The sequence below is a fragment of the Micromys minutus genome, assembly GCF_963924665.1.
Source record: "Micromys minutus genome assembly, chromosome: 25".
Taxonomy (NCBI): Eukaryota; Metazoa; Chordata; class Mammalia; order Rodentia; family Muridae; genus Micromys; species Micromys minutus.
The window spans coordinates 4,382,795-4,409,916 of record NC_137960.1 but is presented as its reverse complement, the minus strand read 5'-3'; the positions used below and the strand labels follow the sequence as shown (position 1 = coordinate 4,409,916).

At 52.5% G+C, this 27,122-nt stretch overlaps 1 protein-coding gene across 1 annotated transcript; it reads right to left on the bottom strand.

Annotated features, from left to right (window-relative positions):
• Positions 1-263: 263 nt before the first annotated feature.
• Positions 264-26,945, bottom strand: ZNF76 (zinc finger protein 76). Its single transcript, XM_080937828.1, has 14 exons — positions 26,662-26,945; positions 13,510-13,665; positions 9,748-9,828; positions 9,564-9,641; positions 7,481-7,680; positions 5,723-5,839; positions 5,178-5,253; positions 4,566-4,691; positions 4,264-4,443; positions 3,403-3,636; positions 3,127-3,290; positions 2,551-2,715; positions 1,549-1,662; positions 264-976 (listed from the first exon to the last, which is right to left on the bottom strand). Exons 2-14 carry the CDS (start codon positions 13,580-13,582, stop codon positions 878-880), a joined length of 1,707 nt encoding a protein of 568 aa, XP_080793954.1. The 5' UTR covers positions 13,583-13,665; positions 26,662-26,945; the 3' UTR covers positions 264-877.
• Between the last annotated feature and the right edge of the window lie 177 nt (positions 26,946-27,122).

Here is a 27,122-nt window from a genome sequence, read left to right as displayed (position 1 = left end):
AGGGTGGCTGGGAAGGAAGGGCTGAGGCTCCAGTCAGCCAAGGCGAGGCAGATCCAGAATCTCCCCAGCCCAAGCAGCACCCCAGGTTCAGCCGCAGCCTGGGAAGCACAGCCGCTAGGGCCCTGCTTGGTGAGGTGTGGACAGAAGCCTATCAGCGCCTCTCAGAGCTCACTTCTCCAGCCCCTGCCAGCAGGGCTGAGCTGGGGAAGCACTGAAATGATGGAGGAGCCCAGGTGGAAACTTGCAACTTTTATTAAATACTCATTCACCCGTTTGCTGCCACCACCCAGAGCAGGGGAAAAAATTATCAAAATAGGATTAAAAAACCAAACCACAAAACAAATTAAACCCAGTCCCCAGCAGTCCAGGTATGGCCACTCTCTTGTGTCCGCCACAGACAAGGGAAGAGGCACCTTTCCTCCAGCCACAGGCCCCTGAGGAATGAATTCTGACTGTGGCGGTGGGAAGTCCCTGGTGCCAAGTGGCTAGGCATCTTGGCCACCTTACCCCAGGAGATGGTTATTGCTGGAAGGCGCTGGGCTGAAAAGCTGTCGGCCTTTCCCCTGGCGGTATTACCCGTCGGAGTGGAGGCCCGTCCTTGTCCACCTAGTCACCAGCTCCCTGAGAAAGGGAGTGGACGGAAGCGGGAAGGAAAGCAGGTGAATGGGGCAGCCTGGTAACCAAGCTCAACCTGGCCTCATCTTGGGTACAGCCCGCAGCCCTTTTCACTAGAGGCCATTTTCCTGTTGCCTCATCGCCCCAGAGACCCATGCGGCCATCTTCTTGGGGTCAGCCACGGCTGGGGCCTCCCAGAGGCAGGGCTGCCTGTGAGCATGGCGCCTTCTCCAGTGTGGTGTGGGAGCTGGTCATCTTGGGCTCAGCAGCCGCTCTCTGTGGTTTCCATGGTCACGGCCCCTTGCTGCACAGCAGCAGTTGCTACGCTTATGGCCTCTTCCAGGGTCTGTTGATCCTCCAGCTGTGGAGATAACAGTAGATGAGAGGGGGAGGTCCTTCCTTCCCGACCCCACAGGCCAGGATGCTCCAACTACTCTCTTGGTTGGCTGATTTTTCAAGACAGGGTTTCTCTGTGTAGCCCTGGCTATCCTGGAACTGACTCTGTAGACCATGCTGGCCTTGAACTCAGAGATTCACCTGCCTCTGCCTCCTGAGCACTGGGAATAAAGGCATGGGCCACCATGGCTCTTTGTTATTGGGGTTCTACTCTAGGGAAACTCCCCGATAAAGAGTTCTACCAGGTATATCCTGGGCAGACCACAGGCTGCTCAGTATCCGAGACACAAGCTCGCTCACAGAAGAGTAACGGGCTAGAAAGGGCCTAAGAGAGAATTTGCTCCAGCCTTGCTATCTCCCAGGTGAAGAGAAAGACTAAGAGCTTGAACCACGGGCGCTGCCTCGTCACCCCCAAGGTGAAGGACTCCCCAGTCTCCCTCAGTCAGGCGTAGGCAGAGGGGCTGAGCTCTCCCTCACCCTTCCCTCCCCTCACTGCCCCCTCTGGTCAGAATTCACCCCCTCCAGTCTTCACCCCACCTGCACTGCGATGTGTGTTCCGTTTGCTGTGGCCAACAGTGCCACCTGTTGGTGATGAAGAGATGCCACACTCGAGTCCTCAGTCACCAAGGCCCCAGAGGTAATGATTGTGACCTGAGAACACAGAAGCAGAAAGACCTTGCGCCTGCTGCATGGCTGGGGGTAGCAGAAAGCCACTGGGGCTGGGGACGAAGAAGACCACTGTGGTCACTCCAGAACCCCGGGGTTTGGAAGTGATGACGGTTGGATTGTTTTCTTCAATTCACAGGATTTTCTTGGAGGCTGTCAGGGTGGTAATGACAGCGGTGGGAACTAAACTTAGGGACTTGGGGTGTACACAGCCACCGAGCTACACCCCCTAGTTCTTCTCATGGCTTTGTATTTTTTGAGACAGGGTCTCTGTAAGCTGTCCAGGCTGACCCTGAGCTGTCTTAGGTCCAAGTCGCTGGGATTCCAGCTGTAGGCCTGTGCCTAACCCTGCACAGTCTGAAGATGTCTGCAAACCGCTTTTAAGGATGAAGGTTGCTGAGGGAACTGGTTTTGTTTGTTTGTCTGAGACACACTCTCTCTTTGTGGTCCTAGAAATTGTCATAACTTAGATCAGGCTGGCCTCAAACTCAGACACCCTCCTGCCCCTGCCTCCCAAGTGCTGGGATTAAAGGTGTGCACTACCACTCCGGGCCTTTGAGGGGAGACTTTAAAACTGGGGGGGAGGGGTCTTAGGAATTGAACCTAGGACTTCACATATTCCAGATGGCAGCTTTATTCCTGAGCAGTACCACACACCTTGCTTAGCTCTGACTGACCTTAAAGTTGTGGTTCTCCTGCCTCAGCTTTCCTGATAGCTACCATTGCAGGCCCGTACCACTAGGCCTGGCAAGGAGACTTTTTATGTGATCTTTGTCTCATAAGAAATCTTGGTTGGTTTGGGCTGCCCATTGAATGCCCTCTGGTTCCCCATGACAAAGCTCTGCAGAGAACAAGGAAACTGCCTGATCATACGGGCTGAGTCTGCGTGCCATCGGCGCTGACCATGGTGACCGTATGTGTGCCAGACGTGGCCAGTTCCTCATGATGACCGGGGATGGTGAGGGTAGTGCTCCCGTGCTGTGTCACCACACTGATGGCACTCCCCAGGGCCTGCAGGTCTTCCGGGGACAGGCTGACCTGCAGACAGGAGGGACACGAGCGGGGAGGTCGACCTGCTGCTCTCGACAAGCTTAGCTCAGCTCCTGGGCACAGGGGTGGGATCGCTGGGCTGGGTACAGCCACAGGACGGGACCATGGCTAGGGAGGCAGCAGCAAGGCCTCCCTCTGTAAGGAAGAGGCACACTAAACAATGAGGTACGGCCAAGGGGCAAGGTACTCTGCGGCCAGCAACACTGGCAGACTTCCGGCTTCAAGACCCTCAAGACCCCTCTATGAGGACACTGGGAGCAGCGGGTCTGGGTGACACACTGGTCCTCTCAGATGCTGCTCCCTAAAGTCCATAAAGGCAAAACAGGTGCCTGGGTGGAGGTGAGGCTGAGGACTGTTAGGGCCACCGTGAGGCTGTGCCACCCATCCCAGGGCTTCTACCTGCTGGGCACCATCCTGAGTGATCAGAGCCACCTGGGGGGCCCCATCCTCCTCCGTCACCATGGCTACTTGGGTTGGGATGTCAGTGCTCTCTTCTTTCACTTCCGAAAGGTAAGCGATGTGCGTTGGTTTGGGAGGAGGGCTTTCCTCAGCGGCAGAGGCAGCTAGGAGAGGAGAGCCTAGGCTGTCACCGCTGCTGGACACGGGGGGGGGGGGGGGGGGGCACCTCCACAGGAGAGGGCAGTGAGTCCCGCCTCCTGCTCTCTGCTCCCTCACCCTCTAGCTGCTGTTGCTCATACAGGGCCTGCTCACTCTCCTCCGTGGCCTCCAGCTCCCCGTGCGCGCTGCGCTTGTGCATGGCCAGCGTGGAGGTCTGCCGGTACGTCTTGCCGCAGCTACTGCATGTGTAGGGCTTGCAGTGCGTGTGCACCACGTGGTGTTTGTACAGGCTGGAGTACTCCGTGAAGCGCTTCCCGCAGCCTGGCACCGTGCAAACGTATGGCTTCTCCCCTGGGGACACTGGGCTGTGAGGGGGGTGGGAACTGGGGCTGGCAAGGGGGAAGCTAAGGGCATAGGGCTGGGGGACAGGAAAGCCAGGGGAAAGGGCAGGGGCTGAGAACTGAGACTGGGGGCGGGAGTTGGGGAAGATGGCCTGTGGAAGACAGGAGGGCATGAGAGTGGAGCCTCTGCACCCCGAGGCAAGGTGGGAAGATAGGGGGACTTAGAGAAGGGGAGTGAGGTCAGACACTGCAGTGCAGGGTTAAGTTACAGGCAGAAGAGGAGAGACAGTGGGGCAAAGAACAAAGTGTCAGGGTGGGAGAAACGGCTGAGACACGACAGAAAGGTGGACAAGGGTGTGGAGCTGGAGGTCGGACACCAGAATCATGTGCAGAGTAGATGCTTGGAGGAGATGAAGGTGACATTTCCGTACAAGTGTGGCTAGGAGCTGTCGGACTAGACCCAGCTGCCAACAGGGGCGCTGCTCACCGTAGTGAGACAGCCATCTGGGTACCCACAGCAGCCCAGCCTGAAGTGGCGGCAGAGGAAGGCTGGAGCTGAGGGGTACCCTGGATCAGAAGCCTACAGATGGGGGAGGTAGGGCCTGGGGAGGGTGTGGCCTGGGGGAGGGTGGCCCACCTGTGTGGATGCGCACGTGATTCTTGTAGTTGGTGGCGCTGGTGAAGCCACGACCACAGTGGGGCTCAGGGCAGGTGTAGGGCCGCTCGCCTGTGTGGGTGCGCACATGTACCTTGCGGATATTTGACGTGGTGAAGGAGCGGCCACAGCCCTCAAAAGGGCACCGGAATGGGCGTTCACCTGTGTGGACCGGGATTTGAGGGATGGCTCAGGAGGACAGCTCCAGGTTCTGGGCCTCAATCTGCAAAGCAGAGTGTGTGAGGCCCTGACCCCTGGGGATGGGATAGCAGGGTCCGGCCTACCTGTGTGGGTCCGGACGTGTTTCTGTAGGTCCCCTGAGGTCTTGAAGGCTTTGCTGCACAGCTCCTCTGGGCACTTGTATGGTTTCTCACCCGTGTGAGTACGGACGTGACTTTTTAGCCCATAGCCTGTCAGTGCGTGGTGGGATGTAAGAAGAGCGGCCAGTGGGACCTCATTCCTGCCTGCCTGCCTTACTTAGGGGCTCTCTAGCCTAAGTGATGTTCCAGGAAGCTCCACGAGCCCAGGAGAGCCTCTGTCCCATCCTGCCCAGGAAAAGCCCACACTGCCCTGGGACACTTTCTAAGGCCAGAGGGAGACACTCCAGAACATGAAACTCAGAGGGAGCCCAGAGAAGCAGAGCCTGGGGGTCCTTGTTTCAGAGCACACAAAGCTGCCTCAGGTCTTGGCAGTCTACAGCTGGTGGCTGCCAGAGCTGATAGAAGAGGCAGGCCTCTCTCCTGTGCCCCGCCTCTCCTGCAGGCCCTTCCGAGAGCACACCTCAGTGGTTTCTCTGGGACGGTAGTCTGGGCTTGCCCACCTTTATAGAGGTCCCCAAGTGGATCTAAGACCCCTTTGCCGTCAACTGGACCCCTTTGTCATCATCCAGTTGTTACCTGTTGCAAAGGCCTTTCCACAGCTGGGGAAGTCACACCTGTACGGACGGTCACCTGTGTGAGCTCGTTCATGGACCTGTGAGGAAAAGCAAACCCGTAGCTCAGTGGGACGGGACTGGGCGAAATTCTCTGATCCTCTTTTTCCTCCCACACTCTGTCCCAGCTTCCTTTGCAGACACTTCTGTGCATGTGGCTTTTTCCTCCACGGGGACACGGGGGGGGGGGGATGCCAGGGGACACGGGGGGGTGGGGGGGATGCCAGGGGACACGGGGGGGGGTGGGGGGATGCCAGGGGACACGGGGGGGGTGGGGGGATGCCAGGGGACACGGGGGGGGTGGGGGGGATGCCAGGGGACACGGGGGGTGGGGGAATGCCAGGGGACACGGGGGGGTGGGGGGATGCCAGGGGACACGGGGGGGGGTGGGGGGGATGCCAGGGGACACGGGGGGGTGGGGGGATGCCAGGGGACACGGGGGGTGTGGGGGGGATGCCAGAGCAGCCTTACAGGAAGACAACAGGGCTAAAAGCTGCCTGCCAGCCTCACCTTTAAGTGATGGGCGGTGCTGTAGAGACGGCCACAGCCCTTGTAGCCACAGCGGAAAGCTCGGTCTCCAACTTGCTGCCCTTTGCCATTATGGGAAGCTGAGCTATCATGCAGAACCTGAAAAAAAAATCTTGCTGTCCCTATATATGCTCCTGAGAGGATGAGAAGGGAAGACACAGGCCCAGCTGAGAGCCTAAGACAGAACAGAATTAACACAGCATGGGGGCAGGGACAGGGAGGCAGAGAGCACAGAAGCCCAGGAGTCAGCTGGTGACAAGGGGCTCAAATCTCACAGTCCATGCCATACCTCCGGCTGCCCCTTTTAAATGTCCCCAAACATTGTCACCACATTCCAACCCCACAGCATGACTTAGCTCCTCATGGCCTAAGGATGGTTCTGGAAGGGAGGGGAACAAAACCGGAACTCCTTTTTATACATTTATTTTTTGTGTGTGTGTGTGTGTGTATACACACATATGTACATACAAACACACACATATATGATGTGTGAGTGAGTGCATCTGAGGCAGAGACACATCTAGACATACAAGGACAGCCATGCAGGCACACTCCAGGATAAACAGGCCTAGCATGCAGTCCTGTGTGGCCCTGATGGGTATTTACGGGCATGGAGCAGAATCTCCTGGATAGCAGGGTTGCCCTGGGGTAGGCTGAGTTAGAACCCCTGCTGACCACACACGCTTAGGAGGCTGGGCTGATCCGTGTGTCTTCTCCTAATAGGAGACCCTGCTGAGGAGGAGCAAACACCATGATCCAGGGACCGGAGTCACCAGGCTGGAAGTGACTTCTGGTTCCGTTCAACTCATTTGCCAGGGAGGCCTCACACATCTGGCCTTTAACATACCCTAGGGCATTAGGGGCTGAAAGGAAGACATAGCCCTAGTGGCCTGTAATAGTTTGTGCTTCCTTTTAAGAGACAGGACAGTTTCCTCTTTTCTACTACAGCTTAGAAAACTAAGCCTGACCAGTCTGCAGGTTAACCGGAGTTTGGGAAACTCTGCCCCATCTATCCAAGACTCTGTGGTCTAGCCTGAGCTTGCCCTCGGCTCTGGGAAACTCTGCCCCATCTATCCAAGGCTCTGTGGTCTAGCCTGAGCTTGCCCTCGGCTCACAGGTCTCTGTTGCTGTCCTTGGCTGGTATGGCCACCAGAGGAGCAGAGACTCTGGGAGAACCAGGGCTTGTTTCATCAGGCCTCACTTTCCAAGGAAGTGCTGCTCTGCTACACAGCCCTGCACACTGCCTGCTGGGTTTATTTTCCCACGTGTCTAAGTCAGTCTCGGAGAAGCAATAAATATACCGGAACCTTGCTTCAGTGGACGGGAAAACTAATAAAAAGACACGGGCAGGACTTTCCCAAACAGCACAGGAGGGTCATGGCAGCTCGAGATGGCTGGGGCTCCCTTCCTGCTGTTCAGAAGCCACCGTCCCTTCTCAGCATAAACAAGTGCACGGCTGTCTGTCATAGCCCCACTGGGTCAAAGGGAGAAAAAAAGTAGTGGGAGGAGCTGGGGCAAATCCCGAGGCCAGGGTAGCCCAGTGTGAGCCCAAGTGTGGGCCTGCCCCTGTTCTGAGGGCTGAAATTGGTTTGGTTGGGTGTGAGATAGGATCGTACGTGCTCCAGGATGGTTTTAAGCTCCTGTCTCCACATGCCAAGGAAGAAGAGTTTTGGCAGAGCCAGGAGGTGGTGAACAGGTGAGACCCCACTGTCCCAAGCGGTGGCAGTGCCAGGCACTCACCTTGCTTGCGTACTGCTCCAGGGCCACCACCGTGTCTGTGCTGAGGCCTTCCTCATCCTCTGCGGCCAGGTCCTCCAAGCCCACCTCTGTTTGCACAGCCAGGATGGTGCTGTCCGATGGCACAGACACGGGGTGGTGAATGTAGGCAGTGGAACCGTCTTCCAGCTGGACAGCTTCCAGGGCGCTGGGGTCATAGCCCTCTACAGGGCACACAAGGTTAGGCCTGATGCCACGTGGGGAGACCCAGCTAAGAGCGACTACAGATTATCAGCCGTGAGTACACCACAGGGGATCAGTGATCAGTGTGGCGTCTTCTCAAGGGCCTCGCTGTGGTGACTTTCTCTCGTTGGTCCAACTGGAGCTGCCTCTCAGAAGGACAAGGTCTCCCAGGGCACACTGACTGGGCCCCTCAAGAGCCTGGTCCATTCTCATCTTGACCCAGGTTCTCCCAAGAGCTTCCTGCCCATTTTGTTTAGTCTTAGGATGAAAGCCCAAATTTCTATTCTGATGGGCTGACTCACTCTGGCCTTGGCTCTCCTCTCTTTGCCTGGTTTCTCAGCTCTCTTGCTCTAGTAAAGGTCACCTCCTGCCTCTACTCCTGCACCGGCTGGTCCTGTCTGGAGTGCTGAGTCCGTCCACCCTGCCTCTCCTCTTCCCTAAGCTCCCAGATGCTTAGACCGTGGGTGGTGACTTCATGGGGCTCTACGTAACGGAATGTCGGACTTGTGAAGAACTGGGCATCCCTGAATGTCTCCGAATCAATCAGCTAAAAACTGATGCAAAACAAAATGTGCAGTGAATCTGAGGCATTGGTGAGGGCGGCAAGTGTTGCAACCTACCGCGCACACTCTGCATTCTGCATGCTATCAAGGCTCACAACACAAACCAACCCTGGCTGAAACACCTCAGGTCGGATTCTGTTCTCATTTGCACAGAGTTCCTACTCTGACAGAATCATTCGTGTCTAGTGGAAAATATAGGGTTTTTCTGTGGTCATTGCCTAACAAGTATCAAATCAGCCTACTTTTGGATTATATCGTGTTATAGGTTTGATTTTTTTTTTTTAACTGCACTTTGGATTGCTGGTTTGGATTTCATGAAACTGTTAAGTGAATTCTGGCTTGGGATAGGACAGGATTTCCAGCCACCTTTGAGGTGGCTCTAAACACGCTGCTGCCATCTGGCACTGTTGGGTTGATGTGGCACTGAGCTTCAGTCAGGACTGCAGTGTCGGACATGCTCAGTCCCCATCTCTCGTCATCCTGGGGTTCAGACACTCAGCCAACACCTCACCGTGTAAATCTGCATGTCTTCCATAACAAGGTCTTTATCTGTATATTCAATAACGACGTATCTAGAGCCTCGTAACACTTCTTGTGCAAAAAGGCGTGGTCAGAATGGGGGGCAGCTCACGAAGCCCCACCCCCAGTCTATCTGCCCATGCTCAGGGTTGCTGTCCCTGGTCTGCTCAAGTGTGCAACCATTCGTCCATGACAGTGGGCTGCGGTGGGGCAGGGCTGTCTGCTCTGTTCTGTTGTGTATGCCCCACACAAACACACTAACACAACACCCCCACACAAACAAACACACTAACACAACCCCTAGTGTGTACTTGCCACGAGACCGCGGCCAGACAATGATTACTCCTTTTTCTTTTCTCGAACCACCCCCTTCTCTCTGTTGTTTGGTTGGTTGGTTGGTTTTTGCTTTTTCTAGACAGGATTTCTCTGTGTCTACAACAGAGCCCTGGCGGTCCTGGATTCACTTATATAGACCAGGCTGGGCTCTAACTCACATAGATCCTCCTGCCTCTGCCTCCTGAGTGCTAGGATTAAAGGTGTGCACCACCACACCACGTGTTCTTTCTAGAGAGAGTCTCCTTCCAGAGCCAAGGTACCTACTGAAGACTTCTTTCTCTGTTAAAGGTGACCGAGTCTCCTCCCCTGGTTTGTGATAATGCACCAGGGCCTAGGCTCACGCTCCAGACTCCGGGGAAGGGATGCAAGGCTGTTCCCGAGGTAAGCAGGGCTGTATGGTGTGCCTCGTCCCTCCCTCCTCGGCAGCCCTGATGCCCGTGGCCCACCTTTGGGTGTGTGGTGGATATAGGCCATGCTCCCATCTCCCAGCTGCACAGGCTGACCATCTTCAAAGGAGAAAGACTCTGTAAGGAGAGCAATGCCAGTCCTTCTCTGCAGCTGGTGGCCATGGATGACACTGTGGGGGCTGCCAGGCCTCCCTCCACACAGTGGTGTGCTGGGGCGCCTCACCTTTCTGGATCGTCACCTGGTGAATGTACGCAGTGGTCCCGTCCTCCAGCTGGATCACCTGCCCTTCAAGAAGCTTCTCCCCTGGAGACATGGAAGCAGGGAAGTGGACCGGGCTGGCAAAGGTTACCCTGTGCTTGCCCAGTTTGGTGGATGTCTATTTGAGTCTCTGAGTCCTTGCCTGTGGCCTAAGCATGGGAACATCCACCACGTTCCCTTTTTCACCGCCTCTTAAGCCTCAGTCTGGAGGCCCTGATGAAAAACATCCTGCCATAGGTAATCTTATGTGCCACACAGCGAGGAGCAATTTCCTTTCTTACTCTACCAGTGCCCTGGAGAGGGGAACTTGTAATCCAATGGTGAGCTAAATGGAAAACGAATGTCCTGAAACCAGGGAGGATCCCAAATACCAAGAAATTCAGATACAAACCCAACTAACAGAATGTGTCTCCCCCGGAAGACTGTGCCAAAATCTGGGGCCTCCAACATGACATGCTTGGGTATGGGTGGCCACTACAATGTACTCTGGAGCCAGTGTGGAGCCCAGACTCTTACTGTGTGAACCTGGGCCCATATGTCTCAGCTGCCTTATTGAAAAACAACAACAAAAAACAAACAAAAGAGATGGAAGGGAGGGGACAGAGATGTGGATGCATGAGTGGGTGCTTAGGTCAGATGTCAACCTTGGGCGATGTTCCTCAAGGAGCCTTCCTCTTGCCTTTGAGACAGCATCTCTTATTGGTGGGCCAGAGAGTCCCCAGGAATCCTCCTGCCTCCATCTCCTGGCTGGGGATTATCAGCATTCTAAGTCGCCTCACCTGGCTTTTGACCTGGGTGCTGATGGGTGAACTTGGGTCTTCACATTTATGTGTTCCACGAGGAAGCCATCTGCCTAGCCTGTGTGACAATGGTGGACTCATCTACGAATTACCTCATTGTCACATGGGCATGTTTCCTTACTTGATCTATGCAACCTCAAGCCCCACCCCTTACCCACCCCCTAGAGCTTTCCTTGAGACAGGATCTTGCTCTGTATCTCATGCTGGTCTGGAATTCGATAACCAGACAAATGAAGACTTCAAGGTCATTATGAGCCTCCTGTTTCTGCCTTTTTAATGCTGAGGTTACAGGTGTGAGCCACTCGCCAGTGAAAGGAAAAGTCACGGGGCACCAATGTTGTGAAAAGATGACGTCCCGGGTTTCAGCACCAATGTTAGGGAAAAGGATGAAGAGAGTGGGGGGCATATTGCCCATGGAGGTGTGGCGAGGCCTGGGGGCAAGAAAGATGCCTCTGAGGGGCCCATGTTGGGAATCCCTTCCCCCTGAGGGACCAGCCACATGACGGTATAGTACAGAATAGAGTTTATTCAGGTCATGGGAGAGTTAAGAGGGTGGTAGAGGCGGGGGGGGGGGGGGATAGGAGTAGAGGCCGGCCATGAGCACATGGAGGGAGAAGGGGGAAGGGAAGGGGAAGAGGAGGGGTAGGGGTGGGAGAGCAAGGCTGCAAGAGGCCTAAAGAGGCAAGAGCAAAAGGAGCAAGGAGGGGGCAAGCAGCCCCCCTTATAGTGTCAGGTCATTGGGGGCGGAGCATACCTGGCTATTGCCAGGTAACTGAGGGGTGGGTTTTACAGAATCCCAACAGCCAGGCCTTCTCTTGTTTTCCAGGCTGGGGACTGGACCTTTAGCTTTTGCATGCTAGGCAAGGGCCTCACCCATGAGCTTATAACCCTTATCCTTGACTTTTTTACATAGGGTCTTGTTATATGTCCCAGGCTGTCCTCAAGTTAGCAATCCTCTTGTCTACATCTCTTGCTATTTTGGTGACCACAGGTGTGGGCCACTGTGTCCTGGACTCTTTTCTCTTCTCTTAGAGGGGTCTTAAGTTGCCCAGGTTGGCCTTATATTCACTATAGAGCTAAGGATAGCCCTGAATTCCTCCAATCTTCCTGCCTTCACACCAAAGTGTGAATGAGCCACCACGCCTGGATGGGACCTTGGGATCAGACTCAAGTGCTCCCTGCTCAGGCTGTCCTCTTGGGAAAGAAAGATGGCGAGACTGACAAGTCCACACTGGAGGTGTGCTTTCCTCAGTTTCCAACTCAGGAACTGAGTCCTGCAATAAGGAGCAATGCCAGCTGGTTTCTTCTGACTCAACCATCTGCTGACATTTCCCCATCAGGGAAAGTCCCAAACTCACCCCTAGAGGGCATCTCCTTGGGTTCTGTTATGCACAGCACAGTTGTGATTCAACCTTGAATGACAAATGTCCTCCTATTTTAGAAAGATCTGGAAACTATAGGAAGTGGGCCTAGCTGGAAGAATTAAGTCCCTGGAGGTGTGTGTGTGTGTGTGTGTGTGTGTGTGTGTTTTCCCTTGGTCCGTTTCTGCCTCATTTCTTCCTTCCTGCCAGCTATGAGGTGAACAGCTCTCTCCCAATAACCACTGTTTCCTGTCTGCCATGATGTTCTGCTGAAGCTCAAGGAGCCGAGTGAGTATGAACTCAACACCTTAAAACCATGAGCCAAAATAAACTGTTTCTCTTTCCCGTGGCTTATGTAGGGTATTTCATCACAGCAAGGCAAAAGCAACTCATGGAGAACGGGCCCCAGGGAAGAGGGATGTTGGCTGTGACCTGACGCCCTGTGGAAGGACTTTGGAAAAGTATGGAGAGGCAAGCCAGAGAAGACTCAGGCTGCCGTACACAGAACACAATGAGCAGTTCCTGTGCTTGTTCGGAAGACCAGGATGCCAAGAGGAAGTGGGCAGGTTCCTAGGCTCCTGAGCTTTCAGAGGGGAACAGGACTCCAGTGGGAAATGGATCAGAGGGCAAGAATATTATGCACGTCCAAGACTGAGTAAGGCTGAATTTAAAAGTAAAAGTAAAAGTAATTATTCTGATGGAGAATTAAAAAAAAACAAACTACATTTGAGTGTGATTAAGTGCACACACGTGTACACGCACATGCATGCACACACTGCAACCCAGTGTGGGAGGCAGGAAACAGACCCGAGGAGAAAGATATAAACAGAGGGGCTGGAGAGATGGCTCAGCGGTTAAGAACATTGACTGCTCTTCCAGAGGTCCTGAGTTCAATTCCCAGCAACCACATGGTGGCTCACAGCCATCTGTAACGGGATTTGATACCCTCTTCTGGTGTGTCTCAAGAGAACAACAGTGTACTCATATAAATAAAACAAATACACAGAGAGAGAGAAGGAGGGAGGGAGGGAGGGAAAAGGAGGGAGGGAGGTGGAGGAGGCAAAGACTTAACTTTAGAAGAAGAGATTTGAGAAAAGCAGCTTCTGGGGCTGGTCAGCTCACCTTTTTGCTATTGTTCTTTTGAGGCAGGCCTGCCTCAGCCTCTGTAGGCAGACACTACAGGCACGAGCCTGGCTGCCAGCCGCTTAACTCATTCAACTATGATCTCTGTGGGAAGCTGAAGCAAGGAGAGTGACATGGTCTATGGAGAAAGCACAGCCTGCCTAGACATCCTAAATTCTCTCTCATAAACTGTACCGGGGACAGGACATACAATGCAAGGACAGATGGCTCTGTCTTCACAAGTATTCTTGAGAAAACACATTCTCAGGACAATCCTAGACAGAGCATGACAGGCCTCCTGAAGCCACCTCAAGAGCTTACTGACAAAACCAAGGGCTATCTCACAGAGGACCCTCACAGGCACAGTCAACTGCTCCAGGTGGGGGCCAGCAGGCAGAACAGGACAGTGAGGGATACGGTTCTGAGGTCCCTGGCACACTCACCTTTGACAGCCTGCTGGACGTAGGCTGTTGTCCCGTCACTGAGAGTCACCGTTTGCAGCCCCAAGCTTTCCATGACAAACTGCTACTTGTGCCTTCAGACATGAAGTTGGCTTCTGGTCACCACTGAGGTCAGAGATTTCCTTCTGGGTCACCAATCTGAGAAAATGGACAATGTTGTCAAAAAAGAAAAAAAAAAAAAGCCTCACAGCTTCCTCCTGTGGTAAGCAATTAACCAGGGTGGCCAGGAGCACACAGATACTGTTTCAGAGAACTGAGTTGGTTCCTATGGAAAGTGTGTGTGAGGCACACACACACACACACACACACACACACACACACACACACACACGGAGTAGTTCTAAATGGTGGGCACAGAAGCATTGTGGCCAAGATGCTTTGCTTGTGAAGTAAAAATCCTGACTGAATGAACCATTTGGAACTCGCTTCCGCTAAAGGCTCTGGAAGGCGGGCAGGCAGCCTCCCTACCTGGTTGTCTGTGCTTACTCAACGCCTGTCCTGTGCTCAAACCCATTCATTCACTGGCACTGTAGACCTTCCTCAAGGAATCAAGGAACAGCAGGTCCCTAACAGAATTCACAACATTCCTCTGATGGTTTGAATATGCTTGGCCCAAAGAGTGGCACTTTTAGAAGGCGGGGCCTTGCTGCAGTAGTGGGAGTGGGCTTAGGACCCCCACCCTATCTACCTGAAAGTCAGTATTCTGCTAGCAGACTTCAAAACCAGTACCAGCTGGGTGACTCTTACACATTACCAAGTACAGCTGTAGCACAAGGTACAATCTTGGCTTTCTCTGGAACACAGCTTCTTAGGGCTCTCAGAAAAGACCTCCCAGAAGATTTCACCTCAGTGATGCTGGTCTCTTCTTAATCACCACTAATTTCTTAAATCCAGCTGACCAGCATCAATTGTCCCAGTGTCCCCTCCTCTTGACTATAAAGCCAGAGCTACATGGCTGAAGCTGCTGAGTTCTGCTGCTTGATGGGACTAGAACATGGCCCCCTTGCTCTATTACATTATCACCAGCTTTGTTTTCCAACTCCTTCACTGCCTAAGCTGAGCTGTCCTGGATCTTGCTCTGTAGACTGACCTTGACCTCAGAGATCTGCGTGTCTGTCTCCCGGGATTAAAGTGTGTACCTCCAGCCTAGATCTAAATTTAGCTGGGTAGAATCTTACCCCAAAATCACTACTCCCTTAATTCAATTTAATATCCTTGAACACAGGATTCAGTTCTATTTCACTTCCTGGAGCCCCTTTAACACTCAAACCATATATTTTATATTTTCCTCTCTCGGCTTGCTGTGCTTGTTCAAAATGCTCTTCATGAGACTTAACCAGAGAACAAAGTCTATGATGGGCGTTTCTGAGACTTCCTTTGTCAGTGCAGTTAATCTGAGTCTCTTCACCTCAGCCTCAGGCAGACTCTTCAGACTAGGGCAAAAAGTAGCCACATTCTTCATCCAAAATACAACAAAAACAGTCTTTATTCCTCTTGGGCCAGGTCAACACAGTTCAAATTACTCTCAGCAACAAAGTCTTCCATATTCCTACTAGGATAGCCCATTTAGTCCCACTCAAAGCATTCCATTGCTTTCCAAATCTAAAATCCCCCAAACCACATTTTCCAAACAAAAGCAAGATCAGGCCCATCACTGCAATACCCCAATCCCTGGTACCAACTTCTGTCTTAGTTAGGGTTTTACTGATGTGAATAGACACCATGACCAAAGCAACTCTCTCTCGCTTTTAAAAGATTTATTTATGTATACAAGTACACTACTGTGGCTGTCTTCAGACACACCAGATCCCATTACAGATGGTTGTAAGCCACCACGTGGTTGTTGGGAATTGAACTTAGGATCTCTGGAAGAGCAGTCAGTGCTCCTAACCACTGAGCCCTCTCCAGCCTCCCAAGGCAACTCTCTTAAGGACAATATTTAATTGGGGCTGGCTTACAAGTTCAGAGGTTCAGTCGATTATCATCAAGGTGGGAACATAGTAGGGTCCAAGCAGGCATGGTACAGGAGGAGCTGAGAGTTCTTTCTACATCTTCATCTGAAGGTTGCTAGGAGAAGACTGGCTTCCAGGCAACTAGGATGAGGGTCTTAAGCCCACACCCACGCTGACGCACCCACTCCAACAAGGCCATACCTTCTAACAGTGCCACTCTCTGGGCCAAGCATATACAAACCATCACACCCACCTCAGGAATAGCAGTGGGTCATCCATGAGCCCCCTGCTCCTAAAAGTCAGACTACTTCTTACTCAGAAGACTTTGTCTGAGGACTGGTTTCTGATTTATTTTCTAACAGGCCGTGAGAACGACTTTAAAAAGAAAATAAATAAATAAAAAATAAAAAGCACAAACCTAAATCTAAATATGCAGCTTACCCCCAGAAGCTGGGGCCTTCCTCTTCCTGCTCACAGCCCTGGGCTCACCTCCTTCACCACTTATCAGCGTAACCTGGGCTCTGCCCAGGGCTCTTCTGACTTGGGGTGGCTGCTCCAGCACCACGTGCTGCAGGCTGTGCACAGGAGTGACTCACTATGTCTTAGCAGCATGGTCTACTGTAGACCCCCATGTGTGACACGTCAGGAGCCCTCAGCCCCTGCTTTTGGTCTCGTTAACATTCTCTAAAGAGGCATTTTTCTTTCTTACCATATTGGCAGCTTGCAGGGATTGGTTCCTGCCTTCCACCATGTGGATCCCATGCATCAGACACAGGTTGTCAGTGTTGGTTGCAAGTGCCTTTACCCACACGGCCATCTTGGTCATCCCGATTAAGACTCCCCCGAATGCCTACTTTAACCTCACAACTCCCGGAAGATCCTCTGTCTTCACACTGATGTACCCGGAATGTTTCTATGTCACCAGGCACGTGTGGCTTGAGGCCAGAAGTGACAAACTGGGGCTTTGGGTCTCAAGGGTTGAGCAGATCAGTACCTCAAGGTAACTATGGTTTAAAAGCATTCTCTCTCTCTCTCTCTCTCTCTCTCTCTGTGTGTGTGTGTGTGTGTGTGTGTGTGTGTGCATGTGGGGGTCAGAGCACAACTTGAGGGAACTGGTTCAATCCTTCCGCTTTGTTGGTTCTGGGGACTAAACTCAGGTTGTCAGGGTCGATAGCAAGTGCCTTTATCTGTGGTGCTGCCTTGTTGGCCCTGTTTTCTCTATTTCATAGTTTAGTCCTGAGACATCAAATAACTTTCTCAGGGTTGCAGAGCTTGTAACTGTGAAAGGGTTTGAACCCACACCATCTGGTCCAGAATGAACACTCGAGTTCTCTATGATGCTGCCAAGTGCAGAGGGTCTTCTGGGGGTGGTAGTTAAAAACCCGGAGGCCACTAAAAAAACAGTCTGTGGAACAGGGGCCTGTGTACATATTTTTAAGCAGGTTGTCTAAGGCTATCACAGAGGCTTGGAGAGATCAAAGGTGAACAGCATCTAGGAACTGACACCTGAAGCATCTCGAGGAGTGACCCCACCTTGCTCAGATCTCTGCTCCTGACCCGTCCTGGGCTGCTCGACAACTCTCGGCTTCCACTGTCCTCATCAGGGAGAGATTTTTTTTTTTCAACCCATTTTACTATAACCACAGTATGTTAAAAATAAGGACACACATAAGACTTGGCCTAAATACAAACCAGACCACAGGCGGAAGAGACAGAGCGGTCTCCAGCTGCCATAGCTGGGTGTGTAGCTGCCACAGTGACAGGTGGTTTAGTTTAGTGTGTCTGCTCTCTCCAGGGCTCTGCAGTCAACAGCGTACGTTCTAATCCAGCCACTATCTCTTAGAAGCTGTGCAGCCTTGGGCAAGTGAATGATGCTCTCTGAGCCTCGGATGCTGCAGCTGAGGCAGCAGAGACACTGCTTCTTAGGTTATTGTGAGGGCTAAACAAGGTCGTACACACTGCCACGCAGGGCAGGGCAGGCACATGGAAAGCAATCCAGAGCGGAGGCTCTGAAAAGGAAATAATGGCATGATCTTAGCTCACGCCCTCAGGAAGGAACTGGATGGCTCTCTGCAGAACTGGTTTCTGCCTTCCTGCCTGCTTCCTTACATGTCGGCCCCAATGGCCCTACAGTCCTTCCCACTGCTCAGGCCAACACAGAGATGGTGGACGTACCCTTAGCATGCTGGACCCTGCTCAACATGCGTGTGTGCTGATCTTTTATGAGGAGGATGGGGCTACTCCTCATAGTGGTAAAGTGATTGGCCCAAAGCTGCCAGTTGCTGCTGAAGGGGGCTGGCCAGCCTACGTGTGGGCCTCCATACTTCCTACTGGTCAAATACTGGTCAAGTCAGCACTCAAAGCTCTGTAACCTCACCCCAGCCCTTGGGTCTGTCACAGGGGGAGGGGGACGAGGAGAAGAAAAAGCTGGGAGCCACATTTCCCAACATGTCCCTTCTTAGATCCAAAGAAAGCCAAACCTATCTTTTTCTTCCTTCCTCCCTCCCTCCCTCTCTCTCTTTTTCTTTCTTCCCCTTCCCATCCTGGGTCTTAAGCCCAGCACATGGCACACATTCTATCACTAGCTGCCTCGTCCAACAAAACATATCTTCCCTCCTCTGCCGGGTCTCACATCCAGGCTGAGGCATCTAGCTTAGGCCTCTTTCCTCCTCAAACCTCACCAGAGGTGCATATCCTGGAAGCAGCTGCTGCTGTCCCTTCACTTCCCCAGCCTCTGAGGGTCTTCCTAAGGCATGTGACTTTGGGACTGCCAGGCACAAGCCTTGGTCCTTATTCTCCCTTCCTCTTTCCTTTCTTCCTTTTGTTTGAGATACGGTCTGTGTTGCCCAGGATGGTCTTGAACTTGTGATCCTTCTGCCTTCTGAAGCTGAGGTTACAGGTCTGTGTACTGAATCTTGGCCCAACAAGTCTAAGAACCTTGACTGGCAGCCATCTGCCTCTAACCTGTCAGCTCCAGCCTCCCTTTCCTTCTTCAACGATGGCTTGCTTAGTGCTTACGTTAGCACTAAGCTCACGAGCGATGGGCAGACCACAGAGGCTGTCTGGGATGTTTCTGGCTGCACTGGGCATTTCAGATTCAAGATGAACGGAGGAGGTATGTAGTTTACCGGCTCCTGGGTGTGGTGAGGGGCAGCGGGGGTGGGGGGGTGAGAGTGCTGATGACAGCCAAAACTAAAAGCACTCCTGACTTCCCCGGAGCAGCCCCATTCTGCTCGCTCAACTTTTGAAAACCACCTCAACCTCTTGGCTGAATGCAGAAAACCCCCTGGTGTGCTGATGCATCTCCTATTGCCAAGACACCGCGGAGGGAAGCTCCTGAAAGGCTTTGCAGATGAGTGGATTGTCTTTAGGTCCCTCCACAAAGCCTGCTCTACATAAACGGTCTGTAAAAAACAGGAGACTGAAGAGGGCATGCACTCTTGCATTCTGTACTTTGCAAAGGTTCAGATCTGATCTGGCCCACATCCAAACTTCTCATGGACGGCAAACATTAGCCTGGGAGGGACAAAGGCTGATGGGGACAGGGGCAAACAAATCAGAAACAGATTTGGGAGAGCTGTGGTGACAAAGTGATTCCGTATTTGCTGGTGTGCACAGAAAAGGACTTGGGTGCATGTCAAGACCCAAGCCTAATCCTGTGGCTTTCTAAACCATGAAGAGAAGACAGGAAATTAGTAACAGAAAATTACGCTGCTCAAGGCATCATGCACACACACAGCCCTGCCAAAGGCACGCTGGCTTTAAAAGCCCAGCTCGTGCTTGCTTAGTTATGTGCTGCTGTGACTGTACCCAGGAGAGCTAGTCCCAGCCAAGGCAGTGATCAGGCAGAGGGGGTCACTTCCAGTTCCAAAGCGCAGGGGATGTAGGCCCCTGCCATTACAGAACAGAAACCGGTTCGTCTACAATGGAATCTTGGCTAGACAATTAATTGGATCTGACATCTTTGAACATCCAGGATGGTGGTCATGGCTGGATCTCCCCTCACTTTCAGTTCAAAAGTGTCCAGAATCAAGGCAATTTGAAAGATTATACTAATTTTGAGCTAAAATGTTGACTTAATAGGCAAACTAGCAGAGATACAGACTGGGGGCAGCAGAGTATACCTTTATTCTTACTTAATTTTTTTCCACTGAACATAGAAAAACTGAACTGGTGCTCAGTTGGAAACCTCACCTACTACTATCATTCATGGTGCTGGAAGGTGCTCCACACCAGGGGAGAGAAAGTAAATGTCAGCCTCCCTTAAGCTATGAGTCCTGTGAGCTGCAGTAATGGCCGGCTTACAGGTATAGCCACTGGTGCAGTGGTGGCATCGTGTTATGGGTGTAACCACCCTCTGAGAGTGACTTTGGTCCTAGTGCTCGGAGGGCAGACGCAGGTGTACCTCTGTGACTACAAGGTCAGCCTGGACTACAACAAAACCCTGCCTCAAAACAACAGCAGAAACAAACAAACAAAGGAAGTAAGAAAGACAATATTAGCAGAGCAATGATAATGGTGTCCAGCTGTGGTCATCACTGGTGTGACAAGCACCGTTTTGTGAAAAATGACATATCCCATCAGCATCAGAAGGGATGGGATTCCCCATTCACACCATTTAGTTAAGACAACAAAGTGGAACAAAATCTTAATAAGGAAGAGAAAGAAGTTTTGGCTTTTAGAAGGAGAGGAAAAGCCAATGGATAAAAGAGCTTGTTAGGAAAATCAATAGTTGGGAAAATTTTTAAAAATCTATAAAAATATTAAAAACAGACATAAACTGTGTGTGGTGGTCACACTGTAGACCTACAAGGCAGGAGGCCTGCAGGACTTCGGGGCCAGCTAGTTACACGCAAGCCAGGACTACAGAGTGAGACCTATCCTGATAAACAATAAAGAAAGCAAAAGGTTTAGCAACACCGTAACAGAGGAACGGTAACTGAAAACCTGCCAGCCCTGAAAGACCGTTAGAAAGGTGGGCATCCAGTAGCATCCTACAAATGCTAAGGTAGTGGACCAACATGAAGTCTTATCTCCTGTCACGGGGAGTGTGAGAGGGACCGCTGCTGTGGAAAACAGCTTGGTAGCCACTTACATTGGTGCTGGTACAACCTTCCCACGTGATCCAGTGATAGCTCCTTTTATCCTGAACTGAGAACACATCCACAGACATGTTCCTTCAGAGCACAGACTCATGGTGACCAAGGTGTCCTCAACAGGCAAACTGTGGAATATCCCTCTGGCGGACTATTTTGTTTTAAAATGTATGTTTGTAAGTGTGGGTGTGTGTCTGTATGTGAATGCATAAGTGTGTGTGAGCGTGTGTGTACTGAGTGTGTGGCATGCGTCTGAGTGCACGTGGATGTCAGAGGCTGGAGGCTGACATCAGTGTTTTTCTCAGTCACTCTGTGCCTTACTTTCTGAGACAGTCTCTTGGGGACCTGAAACTCACTGGTTGGCTGGATGGTGCTGGAGCTACAGGCACACACCAGCGCACCCAGCTTCCATGCGGGATGGAGGCTCTCATGCCTGTTAGTAAGAATCTGACTGCCGTGCTCCGTCTCCAAAGCCACACCCTCAGGTGGCATCAGCAGGTCACACATGATGGGTGCTCCCTGGTTACTACTTTTTCGGATGGAGGAAGAAAGGAGGAAATCGATCACCACCGCACTGCCCGGACAGAGCTCACAGCCTCCGAAGTGTTCCCACTACACGGCCTTGCTGCCTCGCTTATTCTAAATTCACCAGCGCTCACAAGGGCGGCTGAGATGACAGCCTAAGGTGGCCGTTTAGAAGGGAAGCCAGGAGCTGTGGGGTCACATGGCCACCTGGTGGCAGAGCTCAAGTGGACTCCTAACCCTCTGGGTTTTCTGTTTATGTTCAGTCTGTACCCTGTTCTAGGGAAGCGGATCATGACTAGGACCTCACAGATTTGTATACTGAGCTGCTTAACCACAGTTCTGATTTGCTGTCCAAAAGGGTCTCACAGAGAAACCCTGACTCCAAAAACCCAAAACCCAACCCAAGCCAAACCAAACATAAAACGAAACCAACAACAACAAAAAAAAGTGAATTCCAATTCCAAGTGGATATTAAAAGACAAGAAGTGAATTCTGGGGCTGGGGATGCGGGCTCGGTGGCATGAGTCTGCAGTTCTATCCCTCAGCAGGTGAGGCTACAGAGAATCAGCTTAGGTCACCCTCTACCACACCCCAAGTTAGAGCCCAGCCTGGGCTAAAGGACACTGTCTCAGATGGGGTGGGGTGAATTCCTAACCTCCCGTTCTCACAATCTGACTTTCCCAACCCCCTCCCTCAGTAAACAGGAATCAGGAGCTATGCCCCCCCCCATACACAATTTCAATCCATGTCTGTAGGTACCTCTTTCAAAGTAAGGCCATAATCCAACAGTTTCTCTTACTCCTTCACTGTGACTCCAAGCCATCACTTTTCTGCACTACTGCAAGAGTACCCCCAACACTTTCTACTAAATAAGCTTTTTATCAGTTCCCACTGCGGGAGCACCCCACAGTTCCCACTGCAGGAGCATTTGGGTACCACAGCTGTGCTGGCTGGCTTCTCCTGTGTGTGGCTTATTTCTGCCTGGGGCCTTTGAGCTCCCTTGTCTACTGTGGCAGAAATAAACTTCCTTAGATATTACACCAGGCTCATCCCTAACTTTGTTCAAATGTTACCTCTTCAGCAACACGTTCCTTGCCACTCTGACTAAAACAAGAACCCTGGCCACCCTCTCTTCTCTACTTAACAGTTTCAATTGTCTTTCCTTTTTTTTTTTTGTACAGTCCTCTATCCTCAGCACCTTAAAGAGTGCTTTGCACACAGGAGACACTGACCAAGGACTTATCAGATGGATGGATCTAACAGTGAATGAACGAACACCCATGCCTTCAGGATCTCCTTGCTGAGCCTGGCCTCTCTAACCCAGGGGGTGGAGGGGAGTACCCTCCCACTGCCTCACCTTTGTCCAGATCCAGTCAGCTATTTTCCACAAGAAACTATCTCCGAGCTGGGGAGCAGGGCGGCACCAGGGCAACAGGTTCTCGTTGCTAGGATAGTGCAGACAGAGACTTCTGCAGAGTGCGGATGTTTAAATTTAGCCTTCTGATGTCTTACAACAGAAGAGGTCAGATATAGGTTTGGCCTAAGTGGTCTACTTAACCTAGTAAGTTCCCGAGAAACGGGGCTAAACTTCACATAATCATCCATCTAGTCCCCAACCCCCGACTCCGGATGTAGATTTCGGACACACAGAAAAGTCGACCTGGAAGTACTGAAACTTTCACAGGGCCAACAATGTCCAACAGCCAGCTAGCGACCGGTTCTCCATTCTCACCTGAGCAGTTCATGCAGCCATTTTCTTCAAAACAAGTCTATATAAAACGGTCCCTGGCTGCTTCCACTGACACCCTTTTAAAATTCTATTTTATCCTGTGAGCGCACACTCGCACCCACAAGCCGTGGCATCTGCATGGAGGTCAGAGGCACTGTGGAGGAGTCAGTTCTCTCCTACCGTATGGGTCCTGGGGACCAAACGTGAGTCATCGCCAGGCTCCTTACCAGCTGAGCCATCTTGCCCGGAGTCTAGTGTCTCCTCGACTTACTTACCCAGAAGCAAGCAGCCCCCAGGCCCCAGCATCCCTATCTGGTGCCTCACTAGAGTGACGACTGAACAAAGAGGCAGCTGAGTTCCTCCTTGTCTGACCTGTTAGCATGCTTACGGGGCTCTGTGCAGGAGGCAGCCACAGACTGACCGCTGACTACCTCCTAAAGACACGAGGGATTCAGGGTCCACTCAGTGCAGTCAGCAATGGCTGACTACCGTCCAAAGGCGGGGAGAATTAAGATGTCAGAAGACGAAAGGATTCGGCCTCTGCTCTCAGGAAAGCCGCAGGGAGGAGAGAAGTAGACACATAAGGCAGAAAATGTCCTAAGAGAGATAAAAGCAACCTAGGGGGCACGGCCCGTCTGGAGTCCACCTGGAGCAACTGCCATTTCACCTTTGGCCTACTGTGGCTGTGCAGCCAACACTGGGGTTTGGGTGACCTACAGAACAGACTGTGGGGCACAGTTCTCTGCTACTCACATTCCAGCTTCCAGTGGGAGGGGAGCCGAGGGCTTAGAAAACAATAGGCCTAATTCAGTGCCAGGGGAGGATGACAAGCACATTCTATCCTCAGAGGATCTGCAGCAGATTCAGAGAGAGGCTGGGCACAGGAGTGTGCTTGGGAGACACAGCTGCTCAGTTCTGAAGGCCTTCCAAGGGCTCTCTCCTTACTACCTAAAGACAAGACAGACTCTTGGGTCTCTACCATCTGAATCCATCAGATGTCCCCTGAGCATGGTTCTCGGGACTAACCAGAGGTTTGGGGTGCCTCTCCTACAGGACTGAAAGTAGGAGTCTCAGAATCTAAAAGCCATGGGCATTGCAAGAGCAGAGCAGGATGGGAAGCAGACAGCACAGTCTGTCCAGATCTGTGAGGTGAGGATGCGGACTGACAGGAACAAGGAAGGAGGAAGCAGGGGTGCTGTTAGAAAGAAGGGGGGCTAACGAACGGCAATTTCTCTGGATGGAAAGGAGGGGGGTGAGAGGCAGGATCTGGGCAGGGGCGTGGGCACAAAGGTGGGCTCCTGGAATGAGTCAGTCAGTGTACAGGTGTATGAAGGGGTTGGGACCGTTCTGGGGCTGAAGTGAAGCAAGGCAAATGACAAGATCACTAGGAGTGATAATGAGAGGTTTCAGAGAACAGGATGTGGCTGGGGATGGCAAAAGTCAGGGGAGGAGCTAGAGGGCAGGCTGAAAAACCAGGTTTCCCATAGCACAGGGGCACGAACTCAGGTACACGCATACATGGATGTCAGTGACGTCACTGAGAGCCGAGAGCTGCGGGGCCCAGACCTGAGCCAAGTGCACACACAGGAGCTGGGGATATAGTTTAGTGGTACAGTACTGGCTTAGCAGGACAGCTGTTAGGGTTAATTGGGTTCAGGAATGCTACCCCAAAACACAGCAATCTGAGGACGTGAGAACCAAGGTCTCTCTTATCTTCTCCTTTGAAGCCGGTCATAAGACCCTCATGTGCCTCCCCGTACCCAATGGGGTTAAAAAAAAAAAGCATCCTTATTTTAAGGATGCAGGTCACGGGTAAGAACCTGAACATTTGGGGTACCGTTGTTATGTTACCCCGTCCCTGTTTATTGCATTTTCTTGGCCTTGCATTCTCCATCTTGACTAAGCCTAGAATAAAAATGTATGGGTTTAATCTTCAGGTCTTCACCTCCTGAACTGAAAGTGTCCCATCGAGTAAGTTACACTGAATAAACTCTGATGCTTTCCTCCTGTTGATCTCTTTTGTTACAGGAGCCTCAGACAGGGATTGTTAAAAGGGTATGCATGTTCTCACACATGTGCAAAGGGTCTTGGGGAATAAGAGGTCAAGGGTCATGAACAGGAAGAGAAAAGCCACTAAGTCGTGGGACAAAGAGAAAAAACCCTTGAGGGTCATTAGATGAGCGAATGTTGAATTTAAGAATTCCTGGAAAGCAAGGAGCAAAGGGCTGGAGGAGAATCTGGGAAAGCGGGAAGTCAGGATATGAGAGACAATGGAGTGGGTGGGTTTTCTGGGACTGTTCAAGTGTATGGATTCCAGATTCCTTTATTTAAAGCAACTCTCAGGAAAAGGCAGAGAGGGAGTGGTGACAGAAAGAACTAATACCTCAGGCCTGTGAGAGGTAAAGTTAATTAATGATGCTTGGCATACAATAGTTTCTGGAGCAGGGGAATCATTACCAAGGAGCTGTGAAAGGTCCCAGTGAGAGGCAAGAGGCATTCATCAGAGATGGGGACAGGGGTTCCAAGATGGCAGCAGGAGTGACCGCTATGGTCATGTGCTTATTGTCTGTGCAGCACCCAGTACAGTTAGACCTTCGAGAAAATCAACAGCTCTACCTTAAGGGTTTCCTGTGGGGCGGCCAGAGTCCTAGATGTTCTGCACCTGTTACCTCAGGCATTTTTTACCACCCTCCCCTGGCAGAATGGATGCTAAAGGGCCAGAAAGGCTTTAGATGTGATGCCAAAAGTTCCACAGCGTTAGGGCCAAGCTTATGATGTCAACAAACCAATGGGAAGCCCTGTGCCGCACTGTTTGGCAAACCGATAAGAGCCCAATCAAGGGCGATGCGTGGACACAATTAAGTGTAGGGTCACGGGAGTGAAGAAACGCCCGTTCAGTAAGGCAAGTGGACCCTTAGGCAAGGTTGCAAGGACTACGTTTCCAGGGCAGAGTACAAAAAAGTTCGCTATTTTTGTTGACTAAGAATTGCAGAACTTTAATAGAAAGAGACATCTGGGATCAGCAAACTCAATCTCATCACAGTTTTGATCAGAAACTCAAGTCCAGCCGACATAAGCTAAGGACCTCTGCCAAGGTTCCCAAAGTCCAACATGATACAATCTGAACTTGAACCACACACACAATCCAGAATCCTTTGGTGCCTCAACCGACGCTTCATACTCATTTTCATATACTCTTCAGCACCGTAACGGTGGCAGTGGGGCTTAAGTTACGTATGTGCTGATTGACACTGGGGGAGGGTGGTCAAAGAGGGATGTCAGTAGGGTGAAGATGATCATATCATGGTGTTACAGGGCGAAGATCACGAGTTGTGTGGATGATGAGTGGGTGGGAAACACCTCGAGTCTGGTTTGCAGCAGCCAGGAGAGAACTAAAGGGTGTCCACGGAGGGTGGTTTAGGGGTCACTAGAGACTACGGGGATCTTGGAAGCCTTGTGATGACTGTATCAGAACTGAGATCGGTGGGTCCAGAAGCAGGGCTGGGGTTAGCACTCAATGAGTCAGGGGTCACCTGGTGAGGTCTGGGGACATGGGATGTGGTGTGTGTGTATGGAGGGGGCTCAAAGAGGAGGAGGCGGGTATGGTCACGGGGTGGGGTTTGGGAGTCCTGGGGGAGGAGTCTCAGGGCGGAATAGAGGGGCAGGGACCCTGGGTGGGGGTGGGGCCAGGCCGCCGTCCAGGGAGGCCCAGCCTCCAGGCCAGGGACCGAGGAGGGTGGGCACGACGGGCTCGGGACCTTCCCAGGGCCCCGCGTCCGCCCGGCCTCCCGCCTCGGGGCACGGTGGACCCACTCTTCCCGCGGCCACCAACCTGACAGCCCCCGAGGGCGACTCCGCCGACAGACCGCCATGCACCGGGCCCTGCCACCAGCGCCGGCCCCGCAACCCGCCTGCGCCATAGCCCGCCCGCCCGCGCGCGGCTTGCCTCGCGCGATATCCAGGTTCCAGGGCGGCCGCACTTCCCTCTCGCTCCCGGCGCGGCCTCCGCCGGGCCCCGGAACCCGGATGACCAGCGCGGGGCCACGCTCCAGCCCGCCCCCCTCCGCCGCGGCGGCCGGCCTGCTTATCCCGGTTCCCGGGCCCCGGAGCCCAGGCCGCCGAGTCTCCTCAAGCGAGCCTCGGAGCTCCGCCCCGCTCTTCTCACTGCTGGCCACCGGGTGACGCGGCCTCGCCAGCCCGGGCGCCCGGGGAGGGCGTGGTGACGTCACGACGCCGGGTGGAAGCCGCGGTCTCCATGGCAACGGGGAAATCGATCCGCGGCGGGCTGCTCCG

Excerpts from the sequence above, each read along its gene's own strand:
- ZNF76 (XM_080937828.1), bottom strand. The coding sequence starts at position 13,582 with ATGGAAAGCTTGGGGCTGCAAACGGTGACTCTCAGTGACGGGACAACA. Across the intron at positions 9,829-13,509 it reads CGTCCAGCAGGCTGTCAAAG|GGGAGAAGCTTCTTGAAGGG; the intron begins GTGAGTGTGCCA and ends CCATGTCTCCAG. Across the intron at positions 9,642-9,747 it reads CCAGGTGACGATCCAGAAAG|AGTCTTTCTCCTTTGAAGAT; the intron begins GTGAGGCGCCCC and ends CTCTCCTTACAG.